Raw genomic sequence first — 25,352 nt, forward strand, 5'->3', positions numbered from 1 at the left:
CCATCTTCAGCATGGAGCTCTGCTTGTCCAGCAGTGCCCTCTGCTGATAAGTTCTAGGAACTACATGCATCAAATAAAAATTGCAGGTGGCTTTACAGCTCTATTAGGGGGGAAAAATCCAACTAAAATGTCACAAACTGGTGAGCAATCTTTTGAGTTCTTCATAACGCTTCTTCAAACTAGATGTAAAACAAAAGCAAAGCAATAAATAGGGAGGGCATGTGTGGACTGAAAAAGTCCCAGGCTGCAGTTTGGAGGCTTTTTCATCTTGCCCTGAAACGTCATTATCTCTTCTTGCTAATCCTCCCTTTTAAAAACAAAACAAAACCTGAACATCTAGCTTGAAGAAATTTCTGGAAGACTTGAAAGCTTGTTCATTACTTTGTGACATTTTAGTTGGTTCTACAAAGACAGTCACCTTAATATCACACTAAGACCAGAATCAAAAATTTTCAGCAACTGATTACAGTTGCTACATAAAAGAACAAAGTACCAATGCAACACAAAAGAAACTGATAGCAGCATCCCATAATAACCTCCATGAGGGAAATCTCCAGGGTGAGCAGCTGCTCTATTGAACAGCTGCTTCCTAGCCTTTTCTGCTACTGATGGGAGTTCTGCCACAACCGATGAAATGCCAGGGATTTTTATCTGCTAAAAGGTAAAAACCAGGGCTGTGCAGTGGCTGAATTAGACTGATTTGGATTGAGGCAGCCCCGGGTTGCATTGGCTTCACCTGGAGTGATCTGGGGTTGTCAAAAGGGGGGCAGACACAGAAATGCCAGCATACCTCCCTAAGAAAACTAAGGCTACAATCCTAACCCTGCTTACCTGTGAGCCATAGCAGTTTTCCTGGTGGGGTGGAATGGCAGCAATAGCCTCCTAGCAGGGGTGATGCTGCAGCTTATGGGGAAGTGGGGATAGTGGTGAGGTCAGGGTTGTGTGACCATACTTGCAGGGCTAATCTGGTTCTCCTACCCACATAGCCCTGACCTCACCACCTCTTGGTCTCTCCTGGTAAGTGGTAGTGATGCCCATACAGGAAAGCTATTTCAGGTGAGCTGCTCCTGCTTACTGAATTCGGGAGGACCTACTTCTGATTTAGCCTGATCAGGAGCATGAGCAAGTCTTTTGGATGAGCAATACAATACTTTGCAATGTAACAATTATCGAAATAATTGGCCAGTTGGAAACAGTTGTCATATAGAAGCAAAAGAAAAGAAAAGAAAAGAACAAAACAGTGAACAGAACACAGAAAATTGCCTTATAAGGTGTCCTTCTATTGGTTTATCTAGCTTAGTATTCTCTGCATTGGTTGGCAGAGGCTCCATCCTCCCAGGATTTCAGACAGGGTCTTCCAGGCCTCCCTGAAGAGACCAGGGATTGAACCTGGAGTGTGTTGCATGCCTAGCTTGTGCTCTGCCACTGATTCACAACCCTGCCCCAGGTTGTTTTCTCATGAGCCAAAAGCTTTTGAAAAAACACATCCCATGGCTTTTGTTTGATTGAATCTACTGCAGCATCAAACCCAGTATGGAGGAGGAAGAATGAGGGGGGGGAGAAGACTGATGCTAGAGGTTCCCCAAGAGACAGCTTTGGTCCCTGAATTCTTACCACTGTCACTTGGAACAAGGCTTAAAAGTCCCAAGACACCCTTAAAAGTATGGATTCCAGGCCAAACATGCTCTAATCTCTAAGGGTTATTGACCAGTTCCATAATAATAATAATAATAATAATAATAATAATAATAATAATAATAATAATAATAATAATAAAAACTATTAAGCTACTGCTGTTTTTGGGCAGGGGTCGGCAAGGCTTACCTTGCCTGGGCTGGTTCACTCCAGTGAAGACCCCCCCATGGGTTGGATCACGCATGCACATGATGGCGCACGCCTGTGATTTCCGGCGTCTGCGCAGACGCGATTTCCGACACTGCGAAAGCGAGTTGCTGTGCTGCGCCGCACTGGTTTAGCGCAATACGCAGGGACTTGCTGAGTGGGTGCCTCGGTTCAGGGGCGGCTCGTGGGCTGGTAAAACGACCCCCGTGGGCCGCTTGTGGCCCATGGGCCTTAGGTTGCCGACCCCTGCTTTTGGGTATTTCATCCACCCACTGGCCAACAGAGACTGCAAATACCAAGTCAGTGCTGACAACAAAGGTATGTTGCTGCTTTTACAAATAACTGCAGCTTGCACGTGGTACTATTTCATTTCAACAAAACATAAAAGGAAAGGATTTGTCAAACGTTCAAAGTCCGCTGTGCTCTTACCTTCTGCTATAGTCCATCATTTTGCCTCAGATATTTATCCAGCAGACCACGCATTATGTCACATACACTTATATTGAATCTATTCGCATTGGCAGCAACGTAAGAAGCATTTCTGTTTTAGGAGACCTTTGGACTCCTCATCTTATTCATAACAAATCACAACTCTTGTGCTCAGGACTCTGCGCAAGAGGGGGTACATGTGCTATTCTAGACGGAGATGATGAATGCGTTAGGAAGGGGTGTGTCAGCCAGAGGGACTAGCCTGAGAAATCCTTTACAATCTTGAAATAGAGGAAAAACCATGTGATGGTCCAAATACCTGCTCATGTGACCAGGTCCGTTCAGAGCCATCCTTCACACAGATGTCCAGCCTTAGTTCTGTGCCTGTACCTCCGTGCTTACTGTCCACACAGAGGTTTGCTGCCACGTTTCGAATCTGGAAAAGTAAGCAACCACCATTATGAACCAAAATGCAGCTTAGAAACCTGAAAAGGAAGAGAATAATTTACTTCTGTGATGCGTGTGTCTTGTGCACAGCCTAAATCAGTTTGATGAAGACACCAGCTGTTTTCTGATACCTCTGTTAGAATTACTGTAAGTCTAGGCTGGCCCTACCATTAGGCACTGTGAGACAATTGCCTCAGGTAGCAGATTTTGGGGGGTCACGAAAAAGGTTAGTTTTCAATTTGTTTCTGTTTATTTCAGTGAATGAATGAATGAATTTTTTGCTCGGGGAAGAACCTTGGGGAAGAGGTACTTATGGGATTTTCTGTTCCAGCTGCCATTTGGCTAGCCTTGGGTCCTATGCATCTTAACTTTAAGTGGGAGGCAGGAGGGGAACACCATTTGCTGCTATTTCTCAGGCACCAAATGTTTTAGGCTGGTCCTGCTGCTATATAGACTGGTCATTACGCATAAACACCGGCAGTTATGCAAATTCACATTATTCAGCATGAATTAACAGCAACATCAGAATTTAGTACCTTGCCTAGTCAATATCATAACAGATTTCAGGGAATGTGAATGGATCAAAGGCTTGTGCACATTATTGGCTTAAAACACAGTGAGGTTGCTTTTGTTTTGTTGTATTTCAATTTGAATGTGTACAGCATTGTATGCGGCATTGCACTTTAATGTGTTTCCGTTCAGCCTGCTGTCTGTCCACACCAGAGGGCAGAGAGAGTGTAGGGATGTCTTTGCCAGATGCAAAGTGCCTGGTTGGTTTCCATGCCCCTCTAGCCACCCCCAGCTCTTACTGGTGAAGCTTTTGTCCCTCAGCTCCACGGCCCTGGAAATCACCTTTGTGGGGGCTACCATCTGCAGCCACTATTCTATACATCTTCACAGATACAGTGGGATTTACTCCCAAGAACAGAAAAAGTGAACACAGGACAGAGTCAAAGTTCAAACTCCCCCCAGCATTTCTAGCTCCTACTTTCACACACACACACACACACACACACACTTTTTCTGACAAGTGATGCTTGGTGCACTTTTGTGCAAAGGGGGAAGGGTGTTGTTAATGAGAGGTTTTGGGAGAAAGTGAGAGTAGGGGGAGGATGCTTGTGCCTTTTGGGCTTTGAGTTGTTCAGACTATCTTTGTGCTGCTTGATCCTCTGCCCTTTCACCGTCCATGGCTTCTGCCTGGAGAGAGTTCAGAGCTTTGCTTCTCCCAGTGATGGCACTTTAAATAACCAAGTAAGAGGAGGCAGATCCCTCCCTAATGTTTGCAGAGACTTGGAAGGACCAAAATGAGCATGAGCCTCTCTCTCCTGTCTCTTGCAGGAAGGTGTGGAGCAGGATTGGCCTGGGGTGGAGCCTGGCCTAGGGAGAACCCGACAGAGAGGAATGGTGGACTGCATTTGGCCCCCAGGCCTGAAGTTTTCCATCCCTGACATATGTAATACACTGGCCAACCAAAATAACCAACTGCTGTACTGATCTAGGAATAAGCAGTTCTAGAATCTTATCTACTTGAATGAGGAGCACATGCGAGCAGGAACACCTGGAAGATCAAAGTTCAGCTTACCCATCAGACTTTCCCAGTGGAGACCATTCCCATTGGGCAGAAGGCAAGGAGGCCAACAGTAGGTCAGACTCCACCTAGAGTGCCCTGCCAGGCTCACCTCGCCCACATGGGCAGCTCGCCCTGCCCCCTTGGTGTCCCAGGTGCCTGAGTGGCTAACTACACCGCTGTTCCTGCCTGCTGAATTCTACAAAATCAACCCTGAGGCTAAGGAAGCGGCAGCTGAAAGTCGGTGGAAACCTTGACCAGTTGTAAGTAGGCTGAGGCTGGATTCAGCTTGGTGGGGCAATGCTCCACTGACCCTAATGGACAAGCCTCCCCTATGCTTTCCATTAGCAACCAGACGTGTCTGGGAAAAGTATAGTCAGAAGAACTCCTTTCTGAACCAATCACAGATCAGAGAAGTTCTTAAGCTGAAGCCCAGCACTTATCCTTATTTCAGCATTAAATCCCCTGCAGATTTGGCTGGATGCAGCCATGAATACGTGTGGAAGCTTACAGAGCAGTCAGCAGATACGTAATGAAGATGTCTTTGGACCCAGGCTTGTCAGATGGCTCCAGATAAAAGACTTGAGAAAGGGCCTGAGGGCTGGTGGAGGAAGATTGTGGAGGTTTAGCAACGAAAGAATACATCCTGCTTTTCAGCAGGCGAGGCTTTGGACTGAATCTTCCCAGGGCCTCAAGTGGCTGTGAATGAGTGATGGGAATGAGGCTTGTCAAAGCCTGCTTCCCTGTAGCAGACAACTGGATGGGGGAGGGAATCAGAGCTACATTGGCTGGCTGAGCCTCAGGCGTCTTGCCTCCCTTTGGGCAAAAAGAAGCTTCTTCCTGCTTGGATGGTTTGAATTCGGTTGCTAGTCTCATTGCTCTTTCTCACCTGGTGCATCCATGGCTGACTCATCCCCTTCTATTCTGACTTATCCGGTGCTACTGGATTTAAAAAACCTTGAAAATATACACTGGCCTTTGGGCTGCAATGGTCACTTGAACCAGCACTACTTCTTCTTTGGCGATCACTCATAGCCGAGTAAGATTGTCTTCCATAAACACGGTTTTAACAATGAGTCTGTAAGTGACTGTGGAGGCCAGTTCTGGATCCACACGTCCTTCCACAGTGGGGACATTGGTTTCATGTTGTGCGGATGCCTTATCATCGTATCCCAAAGCAACTACTCTATTCCGAACTTAAAAAATGGAAAGTGTATTGCTGGTGGTCAACAAAAAGGTTTAAAGACTGTCTCAAGGCAAATCTAAAAAAAATGTAGTATAAACACTGAACCAGCACTACTTAGATCTCAATAGCTGAGCTTCTGAAGTCACCACATAAGTTGCACCCTCTCAGCATCTATCATTTACTTAGGAACAAATCTGCTTAGCACTGCTGGATGCTTTGCTCCTATGTCATCCTAGATAATGCCAGCAGCTCCTCCTTGGATTCCCCCCTGCTTTGCTTTGCAGGAGGTGAATTATCTCTTGCAGCTACTAAAAGGAAGATGGAAGCTACCATAACCTTTGGGTATGATGGGGTGGATAACTTTATCCACCCCAAGGGCCGCTTGCCATTGTGTGGAATCTTCCGGGGGCTGCACAACAGTGGTGGGTGTGACCAGAAGCAAAAAGTGGGTAGATGCCACTCTTACCAGGGTCAGTAGTGGTTGTTGGGACAGCACAGGTAAGGTGGCATTGCTCGCCTGCCTTCTGAACACCAAATGTTGCTGCTGGGTTGGGAAGCCTCAGATCCAGGGGCTGAATGCGGCCCCCACTCTGGCCTCTGTATCTGGCCCTGGGAACGCTCCCCAGGCCACCCAATTCATTGGCCCTGCGTCACACTCTTGAGTCTTTTTGCATGGCTGGAAGATGCCCTTGAACTCACGTAGTGCCTCTTGCTTGCTTGGCTGGAGGATGCAGTGGGGCATGTGAGTGTGTCTAGAAAGTAGCCTACTGTCCAGAGGTAACATTTCTTGCTCCACTCACCTCTGCCTCAGACCCCACCTACCACTGGCCTATGGCCCTTGAGAAGTTGCCCAAAAGGGAAGGCAGCCCTCTGGCTGAAAAAAACAACCTTCCTCATCCCTGCTTTAATATGTAAATATTGCACAATATGATTGTGCACTGTTGGGTGCTCAATTAGCCCTATAACTTGCAGACTAACCGTATCTGAGGCTCAGAAGCATATTGTGGTCCAGTGGCAAGAGCAGCTGGGGACAGGTTGGTTCTGCAATTACACGCACGGACTTCATTGGGTTTTGCCACTGTCTCAACGGAAACCTCCTAAGACCCAGGTAAGGAATGGCAGTTTGACAGTATTCCAGTCCAAGGCAAAGTTGAAGTGGCCCAAGTTGCGACAGCAGCTTGCAAGGATATGCGCAGGAAATGCAAACTCTTTGGCACCACCTTGGGGACTACTTTTGCAAGACATATGGCTGGCGAGAGATGAAAGATTGCCGCTCTGTAATGCTGAGTGGAAAACCATGTAAGCATGTCCTGTTGTCAGCCAGCATTAGGGAGATGGGAGCACATTCACTTAAGATGCTGCACGTCCATGAAAACAGAGAGCCAACTAAAAAAATAAATAAATACAAGCATAGACTCTCTCGTTCATTTTTGTCAATGTTGATCAGCACAGAGTACCAGCTGCACAGAACAAGAATGGAGGAATCACAGATTTGCAGAGGATGGATGGATGGAAACTGATCCAGCACATGAATAAAGGAAAGGCTCCATATCCAAATATTCTTAATAGCAGGAGTGGGGGACCTGTGACTCTGCAGATCTTGTTGGACTCCTATCTCCATCAACATCTGCTGGGCCTCCGTGTCCCCCCTCCATGCCTAATGGAAACATCCCAAGCTCATGCAGCTCACAACGTACTGTGAGCAACGATAAGATCTAACGTGGATGAGAGGCCAATATATGGGTGGTGTTATTTCCCTACAATCATGACATTTAGGAAATTGGCAGGCGTACTATTAGTGTCATCAGCAGCAATATTTGGATTTAAAATTAAAGCCAAGAGCACCCAGACACTCATTCAATGAGATTAGCATGGCTACAAACCTCTGAGAATACTCAACATGCAGGTTGTTAAATAGCTACAGCCATAGAGTTGCCCTGCAAAATTCGAAGAAGTGCAAATTTCAACAGGTTTGCATATTGTTTCAGACTTATATAAATTAGGTAGTTTCCCCTTTAAATGCAAACTGAATCCTTAGCAGAAATCCATTAGTAAAGATGGAAGGAACCCAAGAAGCCACCTAATCTCCTTGCCCTGGGACTTCAGAAGCAGGGGGAAGACCACTCTGGCCTCTGCCATTGTTCAGAGGAAAAGAGCCACAAGAAGACTCTAGCAAGAAGAAGACTCGCCTGGCCCCAGCCATCAATCAGAGAAGGAGCAGCTGCACAGAGCTTGCTCCCCACTTCACAGCCAGAAAGAACACTACCCTGAGTGCTGGATGTCCTGAGACTGCAGAAGTGTGGGGAGAAGAGATTCTGGCCTCTGCCACAACCAGAGTCTAGAAGCCACCAGGCAGGTGAACTGCACCCTTCCAAGTAAAAACTCCAAAAGGGAAGATTAGTGGGTGGTGCCAGAGCAATCTTACACCTGCCTTCCCATGCTGTATATGGCATTCCAATTCAATCCTATACGTGTCTACTTGGATGAAAGTCACATTGTTTTCAGTGGCACTTACTCTCAGGTAAATGTATATAGGAGCGCAGCCTTTAAGCATAGCCTTATTATTAGAGGGCAGGCTTATCCCCCCTCCAGATGACCTGATCAGGTCTGAAAACCTCTCAATGTGTCTCCCTAAACGCCTTAATTATTTTAAATCTCTCTCATTAACTCTTCGGGGGTGGGGAATGGATGCAATAACTATAAATGAGTGTTCTACATTTAAAAATAATGACCCACAACATCAGCCTGCTAATCACACAGTGAGAGAGCCACACGCCCTTTCATCTGTTATTGGCACCCCAACTACAGTCCTAATTAAGCAAATTTGCTTTAATTTAAAATGAAAAAGATCTGGGAAAGAATAACAGAACTGTCAGGCTACCGGTGGCAGCAGCAGTGAAAGGCTTCACTTCGATGAGATGGAAACATGAATGAATTATCCTTATAGCCCAGCACTTTTAAATACTAAAATTATCCAGCTTCTCCTGGATCTTATGAATGGTGTCACTGCAGCAAAAAAAGCTTTCAAGGTTTGTGATTAAAATACATGTGGCAGAATGAGTCATGGCTACTTCTCATCTTATATTTTAAAGGCTCAATCCCACTCTCAAGAGTGACTTTTTATGAATGAATTACGGTGTCCAAAGAGGATGGGGTTTCTGCACCTTTAATAGATGTGCAGAAGAAAGACTTTCAGCAGATATAGTTTGCCATACAAGCTACTCCTGCTGAAGTTCTCTCTTCTGCACAACTATTAAAGGTGAAAGGATCCTGTTAGTTTTTGCATCTGGCCACCCTCTGATGAATACAATCTGGACATCCATATGATCCATATATATATATACGTGTGTGTATGTGCGTGCACAGAAACACACTTAAGAGGAATTGCCCTTTGCATGTAAAACCTTTCATAACATGAGAGGGTAAATGATCCTTCTTGTTCAGTAACTAGAAGAGAATTTCAATCCGTTTCATGAAAAGGAGATCACATTTGTCCACTTAATGCAGCTCTTAGAAACTGCAGCAAGAGGGCAGAGAAATCCATCCATTTGACAGAACTGGAGACCTGAGGAACCTCTCATCATCTCTCAGTCAAGCCCACCTCCCAAGATCATCATGAGAAATAGTCTCCTTGGGGAAAGTGTGGTATATTCATGTGATAAATCCTAGCAGTAGTAATCTGAAAACTGGGCTGGCTAGTTGCAATCAACTCAAGCTCCATTTTCAAGCAATGATCTAGCCATGAATTGGTCAATCAAACTGACAGGTCCATGACTGTTTTCTACCCTGATAAGATTAATTGAAAACCAAGTTTACATGGTATTAGAAAAATACAGGGCAGCAGTCTAGCAGCATTTAACAATGACAGATGCAAAGGGCTGAAGCTTCTAAATGAAGCAATCTCTAGTGTCTGGAACACACAGCAAATCAAGTCAGAAATGCTTTTCAATGGAATGTTCTGTTCAAATAGTGTATTGTCCTTGACTATCAAAGTTGGTGCCTTGACTCGCTTGTTAGGGTCGCCACAGTTCAATACAGCATCATAAAAGGCTTCCAAGCCCCACAAATTTACCAAATGCCTTTCGCATAGCAAAGCCCCAGTGACTTGAATGCTCGAGTGGCTGTGTTGCAACTGGAGAGCATTTGAAAGATTTTCAAGGGTGCAGAATACAAAAGAAGGAAGGCTGGCCTGTGCATTTAAATTTAAAGCAGCACACATATCGCTTGAACAGACATAGCTACTGTGATTAGCGAGACAGAGAAAGAGAGCAGTGCATACTTCACAAACCAGCATCTACAGGCTCAATGCCTAGCAATAAGCTGCCTTTTAAGCCAACTGATATCTAGTAACTTTTTAAAGCAGACACACGCACACACAGATTCCTTTGTGCAAGCCGTAAAAAGAAAGAAGCCATAAAAAGAAGAAGAAAAGGGTTGGGAACAGAAGCTCAGGCACAGATAAAACAATGTCTCTGGAATTCAGAAGGACATTAGGTTTGATGGAGGGAATTTGACAGGCAAAGAGAGGGTGCAGCATTCCAGATGAGATTCTTTTTTAACCGTTGCCTTTATGCCACCATTAATGCAGCAAGCCGATGGGCTGAGATGGGGTCATTAAAGCCACGGTGTCAACTCTGAAACTAATGTCAGCAAAGGAGTTTTGTCAGTTCTAACACTTTGATTCTTTCTTGCATTTGTTGCTAGGCCCAACTTCAGAGTTCTCCCTTTTGGACCTTCATGTCACTGTGGTACAACCCCACTCCCCAAACGCCCCTCATGAGATTCATGAGTTAAGTTGTCTGCAAAGATGAGGCTAAAGCAGCATGCTTTGCTTTCATTCAGATTTAGGCAAGTTTGGAGAAGCCAAGAAGTGGGTTTGCTTATCCATCACAATGAGTTTGGGAATCGCTGATGGCAGGAGAAGAGAAAAGGATCAGGGTAAGGTCCAAAGAATGAAAAGCCCCCCAAACAATCCTAGCTGCATTTTGTTATTCGGCACTATTGGCCCTCAATGGGGTTGTGTATCCTCATCTATATAAGGTGCAGCTATTAGGTCCAAAGGAGGCTGAGTGAGAATCTGTATTCAGATGGACAGAATAGCCCGAGATTGAGGAAGAGTAAAGGTGTGTCCTGACTGCCCTGAATGCGGGACACATATCATTCAAGCACATATCATAAATGTAGGTCTGCACAGTTCATGGATCAAAGGGCCCTGTTGCCCTAGTACAACTAATCCACTTTAAAAGAGAAGCAGACTTTTTGTGCTTAGGAAAGTGATGGGGAAACACATTGAAAAGTGTGAGTTGTGTGAATGTCTAATGGGAAGAGGTACATTGGCCCACCACAACCAACACCCGAATAAAAGGATGAATGCTTATTGTCATCTAAGTGCCCTGCAAACAGGAAAGTATTCTGAACACAGTCTAAACTTCACATAAGCTTTTTGTCAGCAAACCAGGATGAATGCACAATATATAGGCCATCTGGAGAAGCCCCAAGAGCTAAATGAAGGAGAAGACCAACAGCTGGATGAGCACCAAAAGCTTATAAAATAGCCAGCAGACTACAATTGACACAAGTCAGTCCAAAAAGGGGAGACAGTGAAGGGGACTCTGGTGAGCTCTGGGCCAACCCTCCAGATGTGAGAGGTTGCATCCATGATAAGGTGGATAGTGTCCTTGTTTTTTAGTGAGATTTTGAGGAGTCCAAATTCTGTGGCCACAGAATCACAGCCAGAACACAGGCCCAAGTGTAAAATAGCTAGCAATGAATTCACCAAGCAGTGACTTTCACATTGCACCCCTCTGCAAATCCATCTGACTTTGCGCATTTGCTTCGAGTGATGAAAAGGCAAAACAGGAGGCCAGATGCACCACGTTCCCTTCCAGCACTCTGCATGGCTGGAGGCACAAAGAAACCCAAAATAGCAGGTTGCTTCAAGGGTACGCTTGGTGGTGTTCAAAATTCACGTTTAGCCTTTGCAAGAACACATGCTGCCAATCAATCACTCATTTGCAGCAGACAGAGTTTTGCAAGGAGAAAGGCAAAATGTGTGTGTGTGTGTGTGTGTTGCTGTTGTGTGTAAATGTGAGAAAACGGGGGATAGGAAAACTGGGAAGCCAAGCTGCCATTTGCACACACACACTGTCACACACACAAATATTGTATAGTTCAAATGTCAGAAGTGGCACAGAACTCAGCGCAACAATACATACAGCAATCACCAATCCACCAGTAGCAGCGCATGTCAGGAGTGGGGAGGTAGAGCTACACTCCTGATACTGGTGTCACTGCTAGTTATCTGGACAGGATGGAGTCATGCCAAGACTGGGGCAGGATGAGTGTGCAGGCAGAAAGTATGCCACCAATCTGGCATTCCTGCCAGTGCATTTGTCCCAGCCCTGCCTGGATAAGCAGCAGTGTCAAGTTTATTATTACTATTATTAATAATACGAATAGCCTGGCTTTTCTCCAGACCAGGACTGAAGGCAGCTTACACAAATTAAAACAACACAAAATGCTTAAAAGCATAAAAGACAATTGTTAAATAGTAATTACACACCAATAGAGGATGGCTCTGCAGCTCCACCCAGAGCGGCTGGGGCAACTCAGTCAGATAGGCAGCATATTATTATTATTATTATTATTATTATTATTATTATTATTATTATTATTAGCATGGCAACAAGGATCTTAGCATTTTGAAAACATTTTCGCATGTGCGTCCACAGTGCGGTGCTGCTAGACACTGCTTAGATAATTATAAAGGGTCACAGGCAAAATGTTTCTTACTTCAACCACGGCTACTGTGGTGGTTCCAACTGCTACCCGCTCCCTTACTGACCTCTTTGGCCACAGAAGTTGGAACTAATTTTGTGAATTCTTTGTCACCATAGCAGCCACTTCGCAGGGAATGTAGTGTTGCATCCGACAGCACCTGAAGCAACTGGCTCATATTCGATAATGTTCCTCACCTCTCCCCAGGAAGCAGGTGGTGGCTCCACCGGAGGGAAATATTTAGGGACATCCCAAGCCACCGCAGCCATGAACCACTTGAAGTCCTTGCACTTCAGGTGCTTGCGAAGCTCTTTCTGGGCTGAGATATCGCCAGTGGAGAGGTGTCTGTACTCAGGCCGCCTCTGGTAAACGTACTCTGCGAATTCATCCATCCACGTTTCTGCCACGCGCTTCAGGTTCTGAGCAGCAGAAAGCAAGAGTCAGTCATCTCTTCCCGCTTAAGTATTAGCACTGATAACACACACACACAATTACAATACGCCATTCCCTTATCTAGCTTTGGATGGTTGTGCATTAAGCAAATGGAAGCCTTTTGCATTCAATTGCTATTAGGAGCCTGATAAAAGTCAGACTGATGGCTTCTCTCTTCCTTTAAAAAAACAACAAAAACGCCCGCAGAAACTTCAATGCAATTACTGAAAGGGATTTAATTAACGAGATACAGTAAAGGCTCACTTAATTATTTCCATGGAATCTTACTGCAGATATCTCTCTTGCTTGTTGCTTGATTGCCTGAGTTGATTTTCCACATCATTTCCATTTGGAAATATGTAGGAGTTTGAAGTTCTTTCTAAAGAGATAATACTGAGTATAATCCGATGTCCTAACACTCCCCCTTAAAAGCCCAATATATTCCTGGGCTTGCAAAACTAATATCTAGAGACAGACTTCAGTTTTGCCTCATCAAGACACTGCTAACTTCTTGTCAGTGGCGGAAGAAGCTGCTTGGGTGCCTGGAGCAGTGCGCCGAGGGGCGGGGCAAGCCGCCCATAGGGGTGGGGCGCATCACAGGTCCTCTAGAGTCTGCCTGCCTCCTCCCACTCAGCTGCCCTACAGCTGGGGGTGGGGAGGCAGCAAGTGGACCCTTTGGGCAGCTTGGAGCCTGTGCTTGCCCAAGCCACCGCATCTCTCTCAGGAGAGACGCTTGGCTCAGGAACGCTGCAGGCCCTGCGGTGAGTGCCACCTGACATTGTGTTCCCCCCCCCAGTGGTGACACATGGGATGGCCCGCACCCACCGCGTCCCCTCTTCCACCGCCTCTGCTTGTTCTTACAAGTGGGAGCTGCAATAAAATGTTGCAGTGTGGATTGCTCCTATTCAGGGCTCCTGAATCATGCTCTCTTTTCCAGCAGGCTCCATATTATTTTATCTCCAGCCTCTCATTTTTCCACCCCCACCCCCATTATGTGAGCACTGAGCATGCTCAGATCTTATAAAGTTCTTTGTCCTTTAGTCCCCCCCCCCATAAAAAATGTTTAACTTCTTCAGATATTTGGATTTCCTAACCGTGCTGACACCTCCCTCTTGGTTCTCAGTGGCCTTGCATGGCTATATAGTCACTGGCACTCAACACCTGAGTTCATTATTAAAAGGAATTGTTCCATCTTACATGAGACATTACTTGTTCTGTACTGGAATGCAGCACACAACAGAAGTAAACACCATGCCCTGAGTTTTGGTCATTCAGTATAAAATATTATTGCAATCAGGGTTTCTTAAACAGAAGGAATGATGTAAACATGAATTATCACAGCTGCTTCCAAGCAAAGGATTGAGACACAGTTCTGACACGCTTCATGGTGGCAGTAATCCAACCCACATATTTTGTACTGAGAGGAAGGGATGGTCTAAGCCAGTGTTTCCTACTCTATTTCCAAACATGGGCACCTTCCACCCTGTTTCCTTCCTGTGCCCCTCCCATGGGCATAGCAGAGGGGAGGCAGTTGCCCTCCAAATAAGTACAAATCAATACAAATATGAGGTTCTGCCCCCCAACAAAAGAATGCCTCCCTAACAAAAATCCTGGCTATGCCCATGCCCCCCCATAGAAATGTAGAAAGGTAGCAATTTAAAGGTTTGTTTGTAAATAGAACATGTTTTATTTATATTTTTTTATAATTTATACAAAATACAATTACATAAAATGATAGGAGCATAATGAAATATTGTTGAAGCAGAAAAACATAGAATCACAGAGATGGAAGGGACCCCAAGGGTCATCTATCTAGTGCAACCCCCTGCAATGTAGGAAACTCAGCTAAAGCATCCCTGACAGATGACCACCCAACCTCTGCTTAGAAACCTCCAAGGAAGGAGAGTCCAGAACCTCCCCAGGGAGATCCATCTTCTCCATGTATTATAAAAAGTAAACAGCACTTATTTGACCCCAGTTATTTGACACAGAGGGGGAAACCTACAGATACAGTCCAAAAAGCACACAGGGAGTTCTGTATATATGGGATAATTTTAAAAGCAACTGGTCCTCACTGACCTGGTGCAAAAAGATCTTGTCATCCGGAGGAGCCCTGGCTGCCTAGATAAAACACTATAGCTCCCCACACCCTTACCTGGGAGTAAGACCCACTGAACTCAGTGTGGCTTTCTTCTGAGTAGACACTTCGTTATTTACTAGATGCAAGTCAGCAGCACCAGACGACCCTGCTCAGCTAGGCGCTGGGGTGGATTTCACCCCACACCTTGAAGACCCGGGCTGCTGCCACCACTGGGTCCTACACCCCTTGGCAACATCTGAAGGCCCTGGTCCACTAGGCGCTCAGGTGGATTGTACCCTGCAGAATCAGGCCCAGGCTGCCACTGGGCCCAGCACTGGTGGCAGCAACAAGCAGCTCTGGCTTGCCCAGCTCTACCCATTGCCACCCCACTGCTGCACTTGCCTGACCGGGGGCTTATAGATTGCGGGCTCAACTGCTCAAAACGGGAGCCTTAGCAATTGCCTTCTCCTGCAAAAAAAATAAACCAGGACTTCTCCAAGAAAACGCACCTGGCACAAAGGAGTGCTGGGCCCCGGTGGGCTGACCCCTTACCCACTTGTGCTTGGCCAAGCAGATAGCTAGCCAATCAAGATTTGTTTTTTTAAAAAGGGTTTCCCCCTTTCACTTCTCACTTCCCTCTGTGGCCCCCTAGCCTTGTGCTGTGGCCCCCCATTTACACATTTTTCACCTGTGCCCCCTTTGGAATATTCTGCCCCCCCGGGGGGGCCATATGGCCCCTGGTTGGGAAACACTGGGCTAAGCTCCCCAAAACTGATCTGTAGCACTTCAGACAGCAGCTGGGAGCATCATATTTTTAAATGGCTCCCACCACATTAAAAATCCTTGTGATAAGAGAGAGTTGTCAGCTAGAATTCTCTACCTGCAACATTTTAAAAATAATAATAAATGAGACAATCTTAAAAATACAATACAATATGTGTCATCTGCAGCAATCCAGTCTAGGAAGAGCTCTGCGAAAGCTGGGATAGCTCAGTGTGTACAGCATGAGACTCTTAATCTCAGGGTTATGAGTTTGAGCCCCACGTTGGGCAAAGGATTCCTGCATAGCAGGTGGTTGGACTAGATAATCCCTGTGGCCCCTTCCAACTTTTCAATTATATGATTCGTTGTGTCATTTACTGAATTACCTGCAGTTCACCTCTAATCTGAAGGAGCACCCACATGTTCTAAAAACAGGAGGTTGCAAGTGTTACCCTAGTGTTGTTTCCTCTGTTTTCTCCCCACTAGATGGAAGTACATTTTCATATTTTATTTTTCTCTTTGATCAGACTCCCAGATCAAGGCTTCGTTGAGAGGATATTTTGAGAGTGGACGTGTCACATACACCCCACTTCAAAAGCAGAACTTGCAACCTCGGCGACGCTAGCTGTTTAATAGAGTACTAGTCATAGAGCACTGAAGGGTATCTTCTGTGAGAAGATGAAGAGCAATACTCATCTCATAATCTGTGGCGTAAGATAATGTTTCTGCTTAGAATGACTTCTCCCATTGTGATTTGCTTCCGACATTCATTTAGAAGCACCTCTCTTGAATTTGATTAATCTGCTGTGCTTCGAGCGTCTGAACAAAGCTAGATGTCTCAGAACCTATAAGACTTATCTGAATACAAAGGGAGCGAGATAGAGAACAAATGGAGCACATTTCAGCTGGCACAGCAAGATAGGTTACCACCTGCTTTGTCTCCACAACAGAAAGAAAAACATTTATGCCAGCAGGAACTGGGGATGTGAAATTAGAGCTGTTTAGGAGATGATAGCTCGGGAGTCCTTGTTCTTAAATGACAGGAGTTTTTGTTTGTTCGTTTGTTTATGAAAAACAATACAAGTTCATCCTTCTGAGAAATTTCTGAGCCGTCATATTTTGACAGTATGGGCAAATGGGACAGAAACTAGAAAGCGCATGGCACCCCTCCCCCAGCTGCACATCAGTTCCGGATCATTGAAATGCAGAATTCTTCAAACCTCATGAGGTTGCCACTGCAGAGATACCCTTGCAGAAGTTTGCCCCCTCTTGAGCACATTTATAAAATTATACTATGTGCTGTATTATTTAGCAATTTGCCAGTCACTCCTAGCTTAGTTACTTAAGGATAGACACAGCTACCGTTTACCAGTTATTTAACACACCAGCATTAGGCGCAGAACCCATGAATGAAGGAGGCCTTCTCTAGAAAGCCAATCCTCTATGCTAAAGTGGCAAAAAAACCAAAGGGGGCTGGGGAAGCCAAGTTGAATCTGGAGGAGGTGGCTCTGTATACTTGAGGAGGGGCCGAAGAAAGTTAGCTGAAGAAGTGAGATCTGAAGAGGAGGAGAGAATTGGGTTCATTGATTAAAAAGGGCTGAGCCCATCAATGTTGGTGTTAGGTTTTGTGGCGCTCTTAGGAAAGGAAGGTGTGGCTGGCAGAGAGGAGCCATAGACTTGGCCTCCCGGCAGCAGCATTGCTGCAGCATAATGGGACAGGGCAGGGGTGGAGCAGGTTGTCCTTGCACCTGCCCCAAAGATGCAGGCAGGTGCACTGACTTGGAAGAACACAAATGTCATAGACGGGCTGGATGCTGGTGGGAGACACCTTCAGGGGAGCCCCCTAGGGAACCCACCGGGGAAGAAGGCTTAGAGCCAGCGGATTGGTGGTAGAATGACGGTGAGTGGTTGAAGAGCCAGTGTGGTGTAGTGGTTAAGAGCGGTAGTCTCGTAATCTGAGGAACCTGGTTCGCGTCTCCGCTCCTCCACATGCAGCTGCTGGGTGACCTTGGGCTAGTCACACTTCTGTGAAGCCTCTCAGCCCCACTCACCTCACAGAGTGTTTGTTGTGGGGGAGGAAGGGAAAGGAGAATGTTAGCCACTTTGAGACTCCTTAAAGGGAGTGAAAGGCGGGATATCAAATCCAAACTCTTCTCTTCTTCTTCTTCTTCTTCTTCTTCTTCTTCTTCTTCTTCTTCTTCTTCTTCTTCTTCTTCTTGAAGGGAGAAGGAGCAGATTGGGAGGAGGAGGTGTCAGAAGCAGAAGATGTGATCAGGTTTAATGATTATGAAGACGTTGTTGTTGTATGCAGGGCGAACCTGTACATGTGTTCTCAGAAGCATGCCCATTGAGTTCAAGGGGACTTGTTGCCTCACTCCTGTTCTGTCAATGGTGTGAGTGACTGGAGACAAAGTCCAGCATCAGCTACCAGCTCTACAGATTTTGCCCTGGGAGACAAAAGTCTTCACTGAAGCCCCCTGACAGCACCAGTGGTTTCCTTCCTTGTGCCCCAGGGGAAGTGGCGGCGGCAGCAGGATACAAAGGGGAGAACCTCTTTCTCATCTTGTCCATCGTCATCCTGCTTCTGGGCTGGCCACAGCAGCTTCTCATGTTCCTCTTCCTGGGGTGGGCAGGAAGGAGGGACCTTATATGGCCATCTACCTCCTCCTTTATGTTATCACCCACATCTACTAATAAATGGAACTCAGTCAGAATGTAGAGAGTCACCAAACATGGGCCACAGCCGTGGTGTACCTCTTTCCTCTGTGTCCCCTCCCCCCAATGCTGTTTTGCCACCTCCCTACCTGCTGCTTGGAGCACATGCATCTTCTGCCCCTCCTTATCCTGTCAATTGCCAGCATTTAAGGTCCAAATGGGCTCACAAAGGTACCTCTTTCTGCAATATTTACACAAAAGATTCCTTTTTCCTTTTCTACGTGAGCTCTTGAAAACGCATCAATTGGTAAGCTTGCAATTCATTGATTCCATAAAACGACTTGATGAGATCACTTCATGTTAACTGAGCCTCCTTTGTTTGGCAGTTGGCTCAGGAAATGGAGCATGTGGGAACTGATTGGGCAATCAGCTGAGCTTTTGCCTCTTGAACTGAAACCAAAGGGAGCATCAGAGCAAAATGAGGCTTGCTGACTCAGGGCAATTTCCAACATACCCTCCATATATTGCAGCAACCTGTGCCAGGGTTGTTATTTCCAACTGGAATTGATTTCACTGACTGATTTCCTGTCAGTGGCAAGAGTAATGTTAAAATCGGCCCTTAAGCTTAGAGTCCCATGAATGCTTCTATCAAGCCTGAAGTTGAAGGGCCAGGCAGATACCTGCAACAATATTTCTCCTAAGAGAACCACTTTGCCAGACTTGCTTTGTGGGTCCTCTGCTGAAGCTGAACTCTCCTCAGAATTATGTCTGAGGAGCTTCCAAGCAATAAATGGAGTTTTTCCTCTCTTGCTTACTGGAAGTTGTTTGTCCTTCCAAGGTACTTATGGCAAATTTGGCCTACGTTATCAGATCTTGCAGCAATGCATTTTTGTCCAAAATAGGCATTTTCCTCTGCAAAAGCAGATTACATTTTTTATTAGCTACTCCAAAAAAAATGGAAACAGTGGCAACATTCATTCTCAATCCTCCAAATCATGCCTTGGAGGATTGTGAAAGTGTAACAAGCACAAGAGATCTGTCCTCCTACTTAGTTTGTGGCTTAGTAGATGACCTGGTTTCCTCAAACCACAATTCACCATGTTGTTCAAAGTGACAAACGGGGTGTTGAGTGATCCCTCTATGGTTTTGCAATCCTGATTTGGATAGATTGTTCCAGTGCTTGAATTACGGGGAAGGAAGGCAGAGGTCCTTGTCTTGTCCTTGTTGTTTAGTTGTTTAGTCGTGTCTGACTCTTCGTGACCCCATGGACCAGAGCATGCCAGGCACTCCTGTCTTCCACTGCCTCCCGCAGTTTGGTCAGACTCATGTTTGTAGCTTCGAGAACACTGTCCAACCATCTCGTCCTCTTTCGTCCCCTTCTCCTTGTGCCCTCAATCTTTCCCAACATCAGGGTCTTTTCCAGGGAATCTTCTCTTCTCATGAGGTGGCCAAAGTATTGGAGCCTCAGCTTCATGATCTGTCCTTCCAATGAGCACTCAGGGCTGATTTCCTTAAGAATGGATGCATTTGATCTTCTTGCAGTCCATGGGACTCTCAAGAGTCTCCTCCAGCACCATAATTCAAAAGCATCAATTCTTCGGCGATCAGCCTTCTTTATGATCCATCTCTCACTGGACCATAAAGGACCACTGGACCTTGTCTTCTTAGCTTTTATTTTTAGAAGGCTACAGGACGGCTATGAGTTGGTGATCATGGGCAAACATATGAAGTCCCCTGATCCACCAGACTAAAAAGCCCACCTAATCCAGCATCCTTTTCCCCACAGTGACCAACCATGTGGGGTTTGTAGATTCCCCTAGCTTTTCCTGTGTAATGGATCGCTCACCCCATAGTTTGCTTGTTTGGATGCCATAGCAAAGTGTGGTTTGGGGAAATTAGGAAATCATCTTTGGAACTGCATGTGAGTGGGAAGGAAGGAATGGAAGGAGTTCTTGAGACCATCACTTTTTCCTGATGCTCCTAACTAAGGTTTGGTAGATGAGGAATGTGATGTTTGAAGGGAGCCTCCGTTTTGGGTTACAGGTTTCCTAGACAGCATTTTATACGGTCAAGTCTCACAGCTGAATGAACCTCAGAACATAAGTTACTTACTCTTGCTAGGCTGGTGCCAGATGGGACTTTGTAAGGGACATATTTCCTGTAGATGTGCCCCACTCTAGAACATGGAACGTCAAACATCCCTCCTCCACACATCCAGACCTGAGAGAGGAACAAAAAAAGAGAGAGAGTGAATGTCTATAAGGTGAGGATGTGCTTGGCAACAGCTGAAAGAGAAAAGTCAGGGTCTGAAAAACTTACAAGTGTATGCAACCCCCCCACCATTCTGTGCTCATAGCTCTTTTTAATTATTTATTTCGAATGAAAAAATATACAAAAAACAAAACAAAAAACAAAACCCAAACAAGCAAACTGAAGAGGACATAGAGACACGAGTTAAGCACAAATTAAGTACAAGTTTAAAGAAAGGAAAGGAAACTACCAAATAACCATGATAAGCTTAATCTAGTCTTATATACTATCATTAATATAAGGATAGAAATCAAAACATTATAAAGAAAGTATTAGAAATACTTGAAGTGTTAGAAATACAGAGAATATTAAGAATACTAAGTATATTGACGATATCAAGATTACTGTGCTTATTGCTCTTATTATGATGGTGGGGAAGGTCATTGCTTGGAGGAAAAAAATGTATTTTGCATCTAAGTTGTTGTTTTTTAAGAACTATAAAGGACACACTAGGTTAATACAGCATAAATATGTGATCTTATGGGATTTCGAAATTGGAAAGTATCAAAGGCAACCTCCTGACTGAGCACTTGCAATTTCTGCAAATTATTGAAGCACCTTCTGGAGTTTGTAAAATTCAAAAATGCTATGTGTATAGAGGACTGAGGCACAGTAGATGACTGTGTGTAGATGACTGAGGCAGTGAAGTTAAAAGGCAACGTATAATTAAACCTTTCAGAAGCAAGATAATGGAAAACTGAAAAGACAGGGAACAGTGTCCAAAGGACAATATACATTACTGATTGCATTAGCTTTTGGAAAGTTAGCAAAACACTCATATTAAGGTTATTTGCAATCTCATTAAGAAGTCTGATTCACCTAGGAAAGAAAAAGTAATTACGGTTCAAGATAAAGAGAAACGTTTTTGTTTAGGTGGAAATGTTATAACTAAACAAGCATTGTAGATTAAGAAGATGGGTTCAATGAGCAATGCTAAACACTAACAGTTTTAATGAACAGTCTGACTGAGCTTCAGTCAGAAGACACACAATGGCCGACAACATCCGAAAGTGTTCCAATAAGACTTTCTCACCCATTATTTTCTCTTACCAGCTTTTACATGAATCTGAAAACAAGTGGGAACTGCAGTGAAACATTGCAGCATTAAGTGCTCCCGGTTTCAGCCAGCCACACCCAATTCCACAATACTCCATTCCATTCCCCTCCCCCAGGTTTTCCATCCCTTTCCCAACAGTCAGAATTTTGTGAGCATGCTAATACCTCGTTGGGCTATTTTAGGGGTTTCCCCTATTTAGGGTTGTACATGACTGGCACTGTTTGGGCTCCATAAGGATATTGGGAGAATGAATTTGCTATTAGTGTATAGGAATAATTAGAAGGGTCTTGGAGATATGGAGGTGAAAACCAAGAGGAAATAACATTTGGCACATGTAGCAGGCATCAAACAAAAAAACCAAATTGCAGCACACATCGGAGGTACATTTTATGGCGTAATTGAAATGAATCTCAGGCTGGCTTGTAGGACATTTAGCAGCTGTTTCTGTTTGTTCATCAGTTTCGGTATGATTCCAAAGGTTTATTTCTTATTTCTTCTGGAAGATCAGTGCTCCTTTTTTTTTGCTAATTATTTTTATGATTTTCCACGGTTTTTAACAAATTGTCACTAAATTAATACAAATTCAATACAAATTTAAAAGCTGACTTCCAACCCCCAGACGTCCCCTCTATTTTCCTCCGACCATTGCTGCTCCCAATAAAATAACTTTTCCAACTATCATTTCAAAATACATTCATCCCTTCTCCCTACACATCACCTGATCAATACTCCTTCAAAATGGATTTTTAATATCATCTGGACTGTGCTAAAATAGAGCAGCAGCCTGAATTTACACACACACAAACACCCCACTAAATGTAACAGACCCAAAGGGGACTTCTGCTAATGCCTGAAAATTTTGATGGTGTTTAATGAGCAAGCTGTAAAACTGAAACACTTGTCTTTTATAGCAAAGAGCCAGCAGCCAATATAAACAAGAATGGGAAGTATTTTCCTGAAACCCAACTTAGAATAAAAACATTCTTCTGTGTAGACCCGCAGAACTATGCCACAGGTTATTACCCTTTTCTTCACAGGCACAGCAATCTGAACTTGCTGCAGCGACTCTGGATGGAGCTACCACCCTCATGGCAGAAGCAGTGGAAGGTTAAGGGGGCCAGGCAGATTAGTTCTGGATCCTATGTTGGCCAGTACTGGATGTGAAAGCAGTTCAGGATCCACCAGGCTCTGTTGTCAGGAATACTGCTGGTGGCCTTAACAGTTGTCTGCATGTTTGATGGGCATCAGGAGGGGAAGTCCATGCTGGCAGTGTGACATCAGACTACTTGAGCCAGCAGAAGTGGGAGGAGGGATGTCTCTGCTCGATCCAACCCCCCTCCCCCCAATAGCCCCACATAAGGTTTTTTTGGGGGGATTGCTGCCTAAAACAAAACAAATACTGCAAAGGAGCCAGGGAAACAAAAGGAGGCTTTCAAGAGAGGAACTGGATCCAAATTCAGGTTCTGTGTTTTAGGTCTGTCATAAACGGCATCCCTTTTCAAATGTTGGGGATGGGGGAAGGTTTGAGGCATTGGGGCAGAACCACTTTTTCTGACCTATGTGTGCTCTCTAAACCACACGTAGGCTCCTGCATGTAGGGTGAGGACAGGGGCGCCAACATGAATAAAATATTGGTGGTGGTGGGCAGATAATCCCCACCCACCCCCGATTTTAACAACGGAGGTACCTAGTGTTGGTGAAGGTTTATTCACCCACCTCACCCCACTTCTTGATCCCAGCTCTCTTGCCATCCAGCAACCCTTTTACAAGTTCACTTACAGGGGTTGTTGGGAAACCCAAGTCCAAACGTGGAAAAGAAAGGAAGGAAGACCATCAACTTTGTGGGGGTGGTGGTGGTGCCCCCCTTATATGTAATAGGGGAAAAGGGACCTGGGCCCCTAGCAGTTGGCACCTATGGGCGGGGAAGCAACCAGCTACTGCCCACCCCACCTGCCAATGCTACCACCCTGGACCCTGTATTCTGAACCAATTGAGGTTCTAAGCGCCTTCTGAAGGCTGCTCCATGCATAGTAATGCATTGCAGTAACCCAGCCTGGATGTTGCAGATTCATGAACAATTCTGGCAAGCTCTTCCCTTTTCCAAGGGTGAGCAAATCTAAAACACCGACTGCCAGGTGGGGATCCCATACGGAGGGATGCATCCACAAGCTCTCCAAAGCTATGGACTGGATCCTTAAGGAATTGGGCTGGGCAGACACTTTGGCTCAGGAATAGAAAACCACCACTCTTTCTTCTTAGCATAGTTTGCATACACACCGTACATAAAAGAACACAATTGGAGTTAAGTGGTGCTGTTAGAGCAAGGCTTTGGTTCCCCACTCAGCAGAACGACCAAGAGGGTCCCCCAAAGCAGCAGGGGTCACTTATCCCACTTCAAAGGAATACATACACCCCTGAGACCATTAAAGTCCAGAATCCAATATTACCAAAGTGCACCACTGAGGATGTCTGCAGGAAGAAAAAGACATTGCTCACTTTCGACGCAGGAGCCTTCACCCAAAACTCCGACTGGGCTCTCTGCCCTGAGCTGACCTGCATGCACCAACCTGCTCCTTGTGATTAATGGATGCTGCCTTCATTGGTTTTCCACCAACAAAAGCAGTATTTCACTGCAAGTGTACACCTTGCAGCAATAATAATGATATATCCCCTCTGAGTTAGCTGCTCTCACTGTACATTCTTGGCAAGGGGGGCGGGGGGAACCTAACACACCCCTCTTAATAATTATTTGCATAGCAATTTCCTAAAGTCTTAAACTGTTGGGATGCAGAATTAGCATTTTTATGCTGTTTGCTGTATTATGCTAATGAAAATATATGCCGACATTTCACTGCCTTTATAATTGGCTTCTGCTAAATGGCAGTGCTGAGGTAGGACTGATAAGGGGAGAGAGAGGGGGTGGGCACTTTGGCACATAACACGAGAAAAGTTGTTGCAGCCTTGTGCAAGCTGATCTTCTACAGTCTCCTGTAACTGCAAACGATATGCTGAGCTCTCGCCTGCCTGTGATATAAGTAGAATTAGAGCCCAAGCATGGGGGAGAGAAACAGGAGTGGGGGAAAGTCATGTATATCACCTTGACCTCCTTGGAGGAAAGGTGGGATATAAATGTAGCTAACAGGTATACTTTACTGAGGACCTGCAATCCAGGATGTCTCAGCATGGGCTATAAGCCCAGTTCCAAGAGAGAAAAAATCATGTTTGACAACATTGGTGCAAACATCCTGTGGCTGTTAAGGGGAAGGGGTTGTTATGTTGTTGTTGTTGTTGTTGTTGTTGTTGTTGTTGTTGTTGTTGTTGTTGTTGTTGTTGTGTTAATGAACTGCAGGGTGGAATCTATACACATAAAACCGTTCTGAAAATGCTTTTTTTTTTTTTAAAAAAAAAGCGTTTTAAAAAATACATTGAATTTTCCACAAGGCTCACCATCGCCATCTACTGTCACATTGTAAGGTAAAGGTAAAGGGACCCCTGACCATTAGGTCCAGTCGTGGCCGACTCTGGGGTTGCGGCGCTCATCTCGCTTTATTGGCCGAGGGAGCCAGCGTACAGCTTCCGGGTCATGTGCCCAGCCTATTGCACTTAAAACTCACTTAAAATGTTTTATTTGCAGCTGTGTAGCTGAGTCCCAGGTGTTTTGTATGAATTATGTTAATGGAACAATGCATTTGTGTTTATGTTTTTCAGTGTGTTGTGAGATGCTCAGAGACCTTTGGGTAGCAAGCATCCTAACACATCTAATAAATAACAACAATCAAACAACAGAAATTTTTGGTAAGATTTGCTG

At 45.1% G+C, this 25,352-nt stretch overlaps 1 protein-coding gene and 1 long non-coding RNA gene across 5 annotated transcripts in view; one reads left to right on the forward strand and one right to left on the reverse strand.

Annotated features, from left to right (window-relative positions):
- The window catches only part of LOC128420810 (uncharacterized), an 88,219-nt gene extending 62,877 nt beyond the window's left edge, over positions 1–25,342 (forward strand). The window contains exon 5 of the long non-coding RNA XR_008332131.1: positions 25,253–25,342. This is a non-coding gene — a long non-coding RNA (uncharacterized LOC128420810). The remainder of the gene's footprint in view (positions 1–25,252) is intronic.
- GALNTL6 (polypeptide N-acetylgalactosaminyltransferase like 6) overlaps positions 1–25,352 on the reverse strand; it is a 452,334-nt gene that overhangs the window by 18,516 nt on the left and 408,466 nt on the right. For all 4 annotated transcript variants that reach the window (XM_053402747.1, XM_053402749.1, XM_053402750.1 and 1 more), the window contains exons 9-11: positions 20,290–20,397; positions 12,446–12,667; positions 2,591–2,707 (exon numbers count right to left, since the gene is read on the reverse strand). In XM_053402747.1, coding sequence (XP_053258722.1) covers positions 2,591–2,707; positions 12,446–12,667; positions 20,290–20,397 — 447 coding nt within the window. The remainder of the gene's footprint in view (positions 1–2,590; positions 2,708–12,445; positions 12,668–20,289; positions 20,398–25,352) is intronic.

Source organism: Podarcis raffonei, chromosome 9 (genome assembly GCF_027172205.1).
Source record: "Podarcis raffonei isolate rPodRaf1 chromosome 9, rPodRaf1.pri, whole genome shotgun sequence".
Taxonomy (NCBI): Eukaryota; Metazoa; Chordata; class Lepidosauria; order Squamata; family Lacertidae; genus Podarcis; species Podarcis raffonei.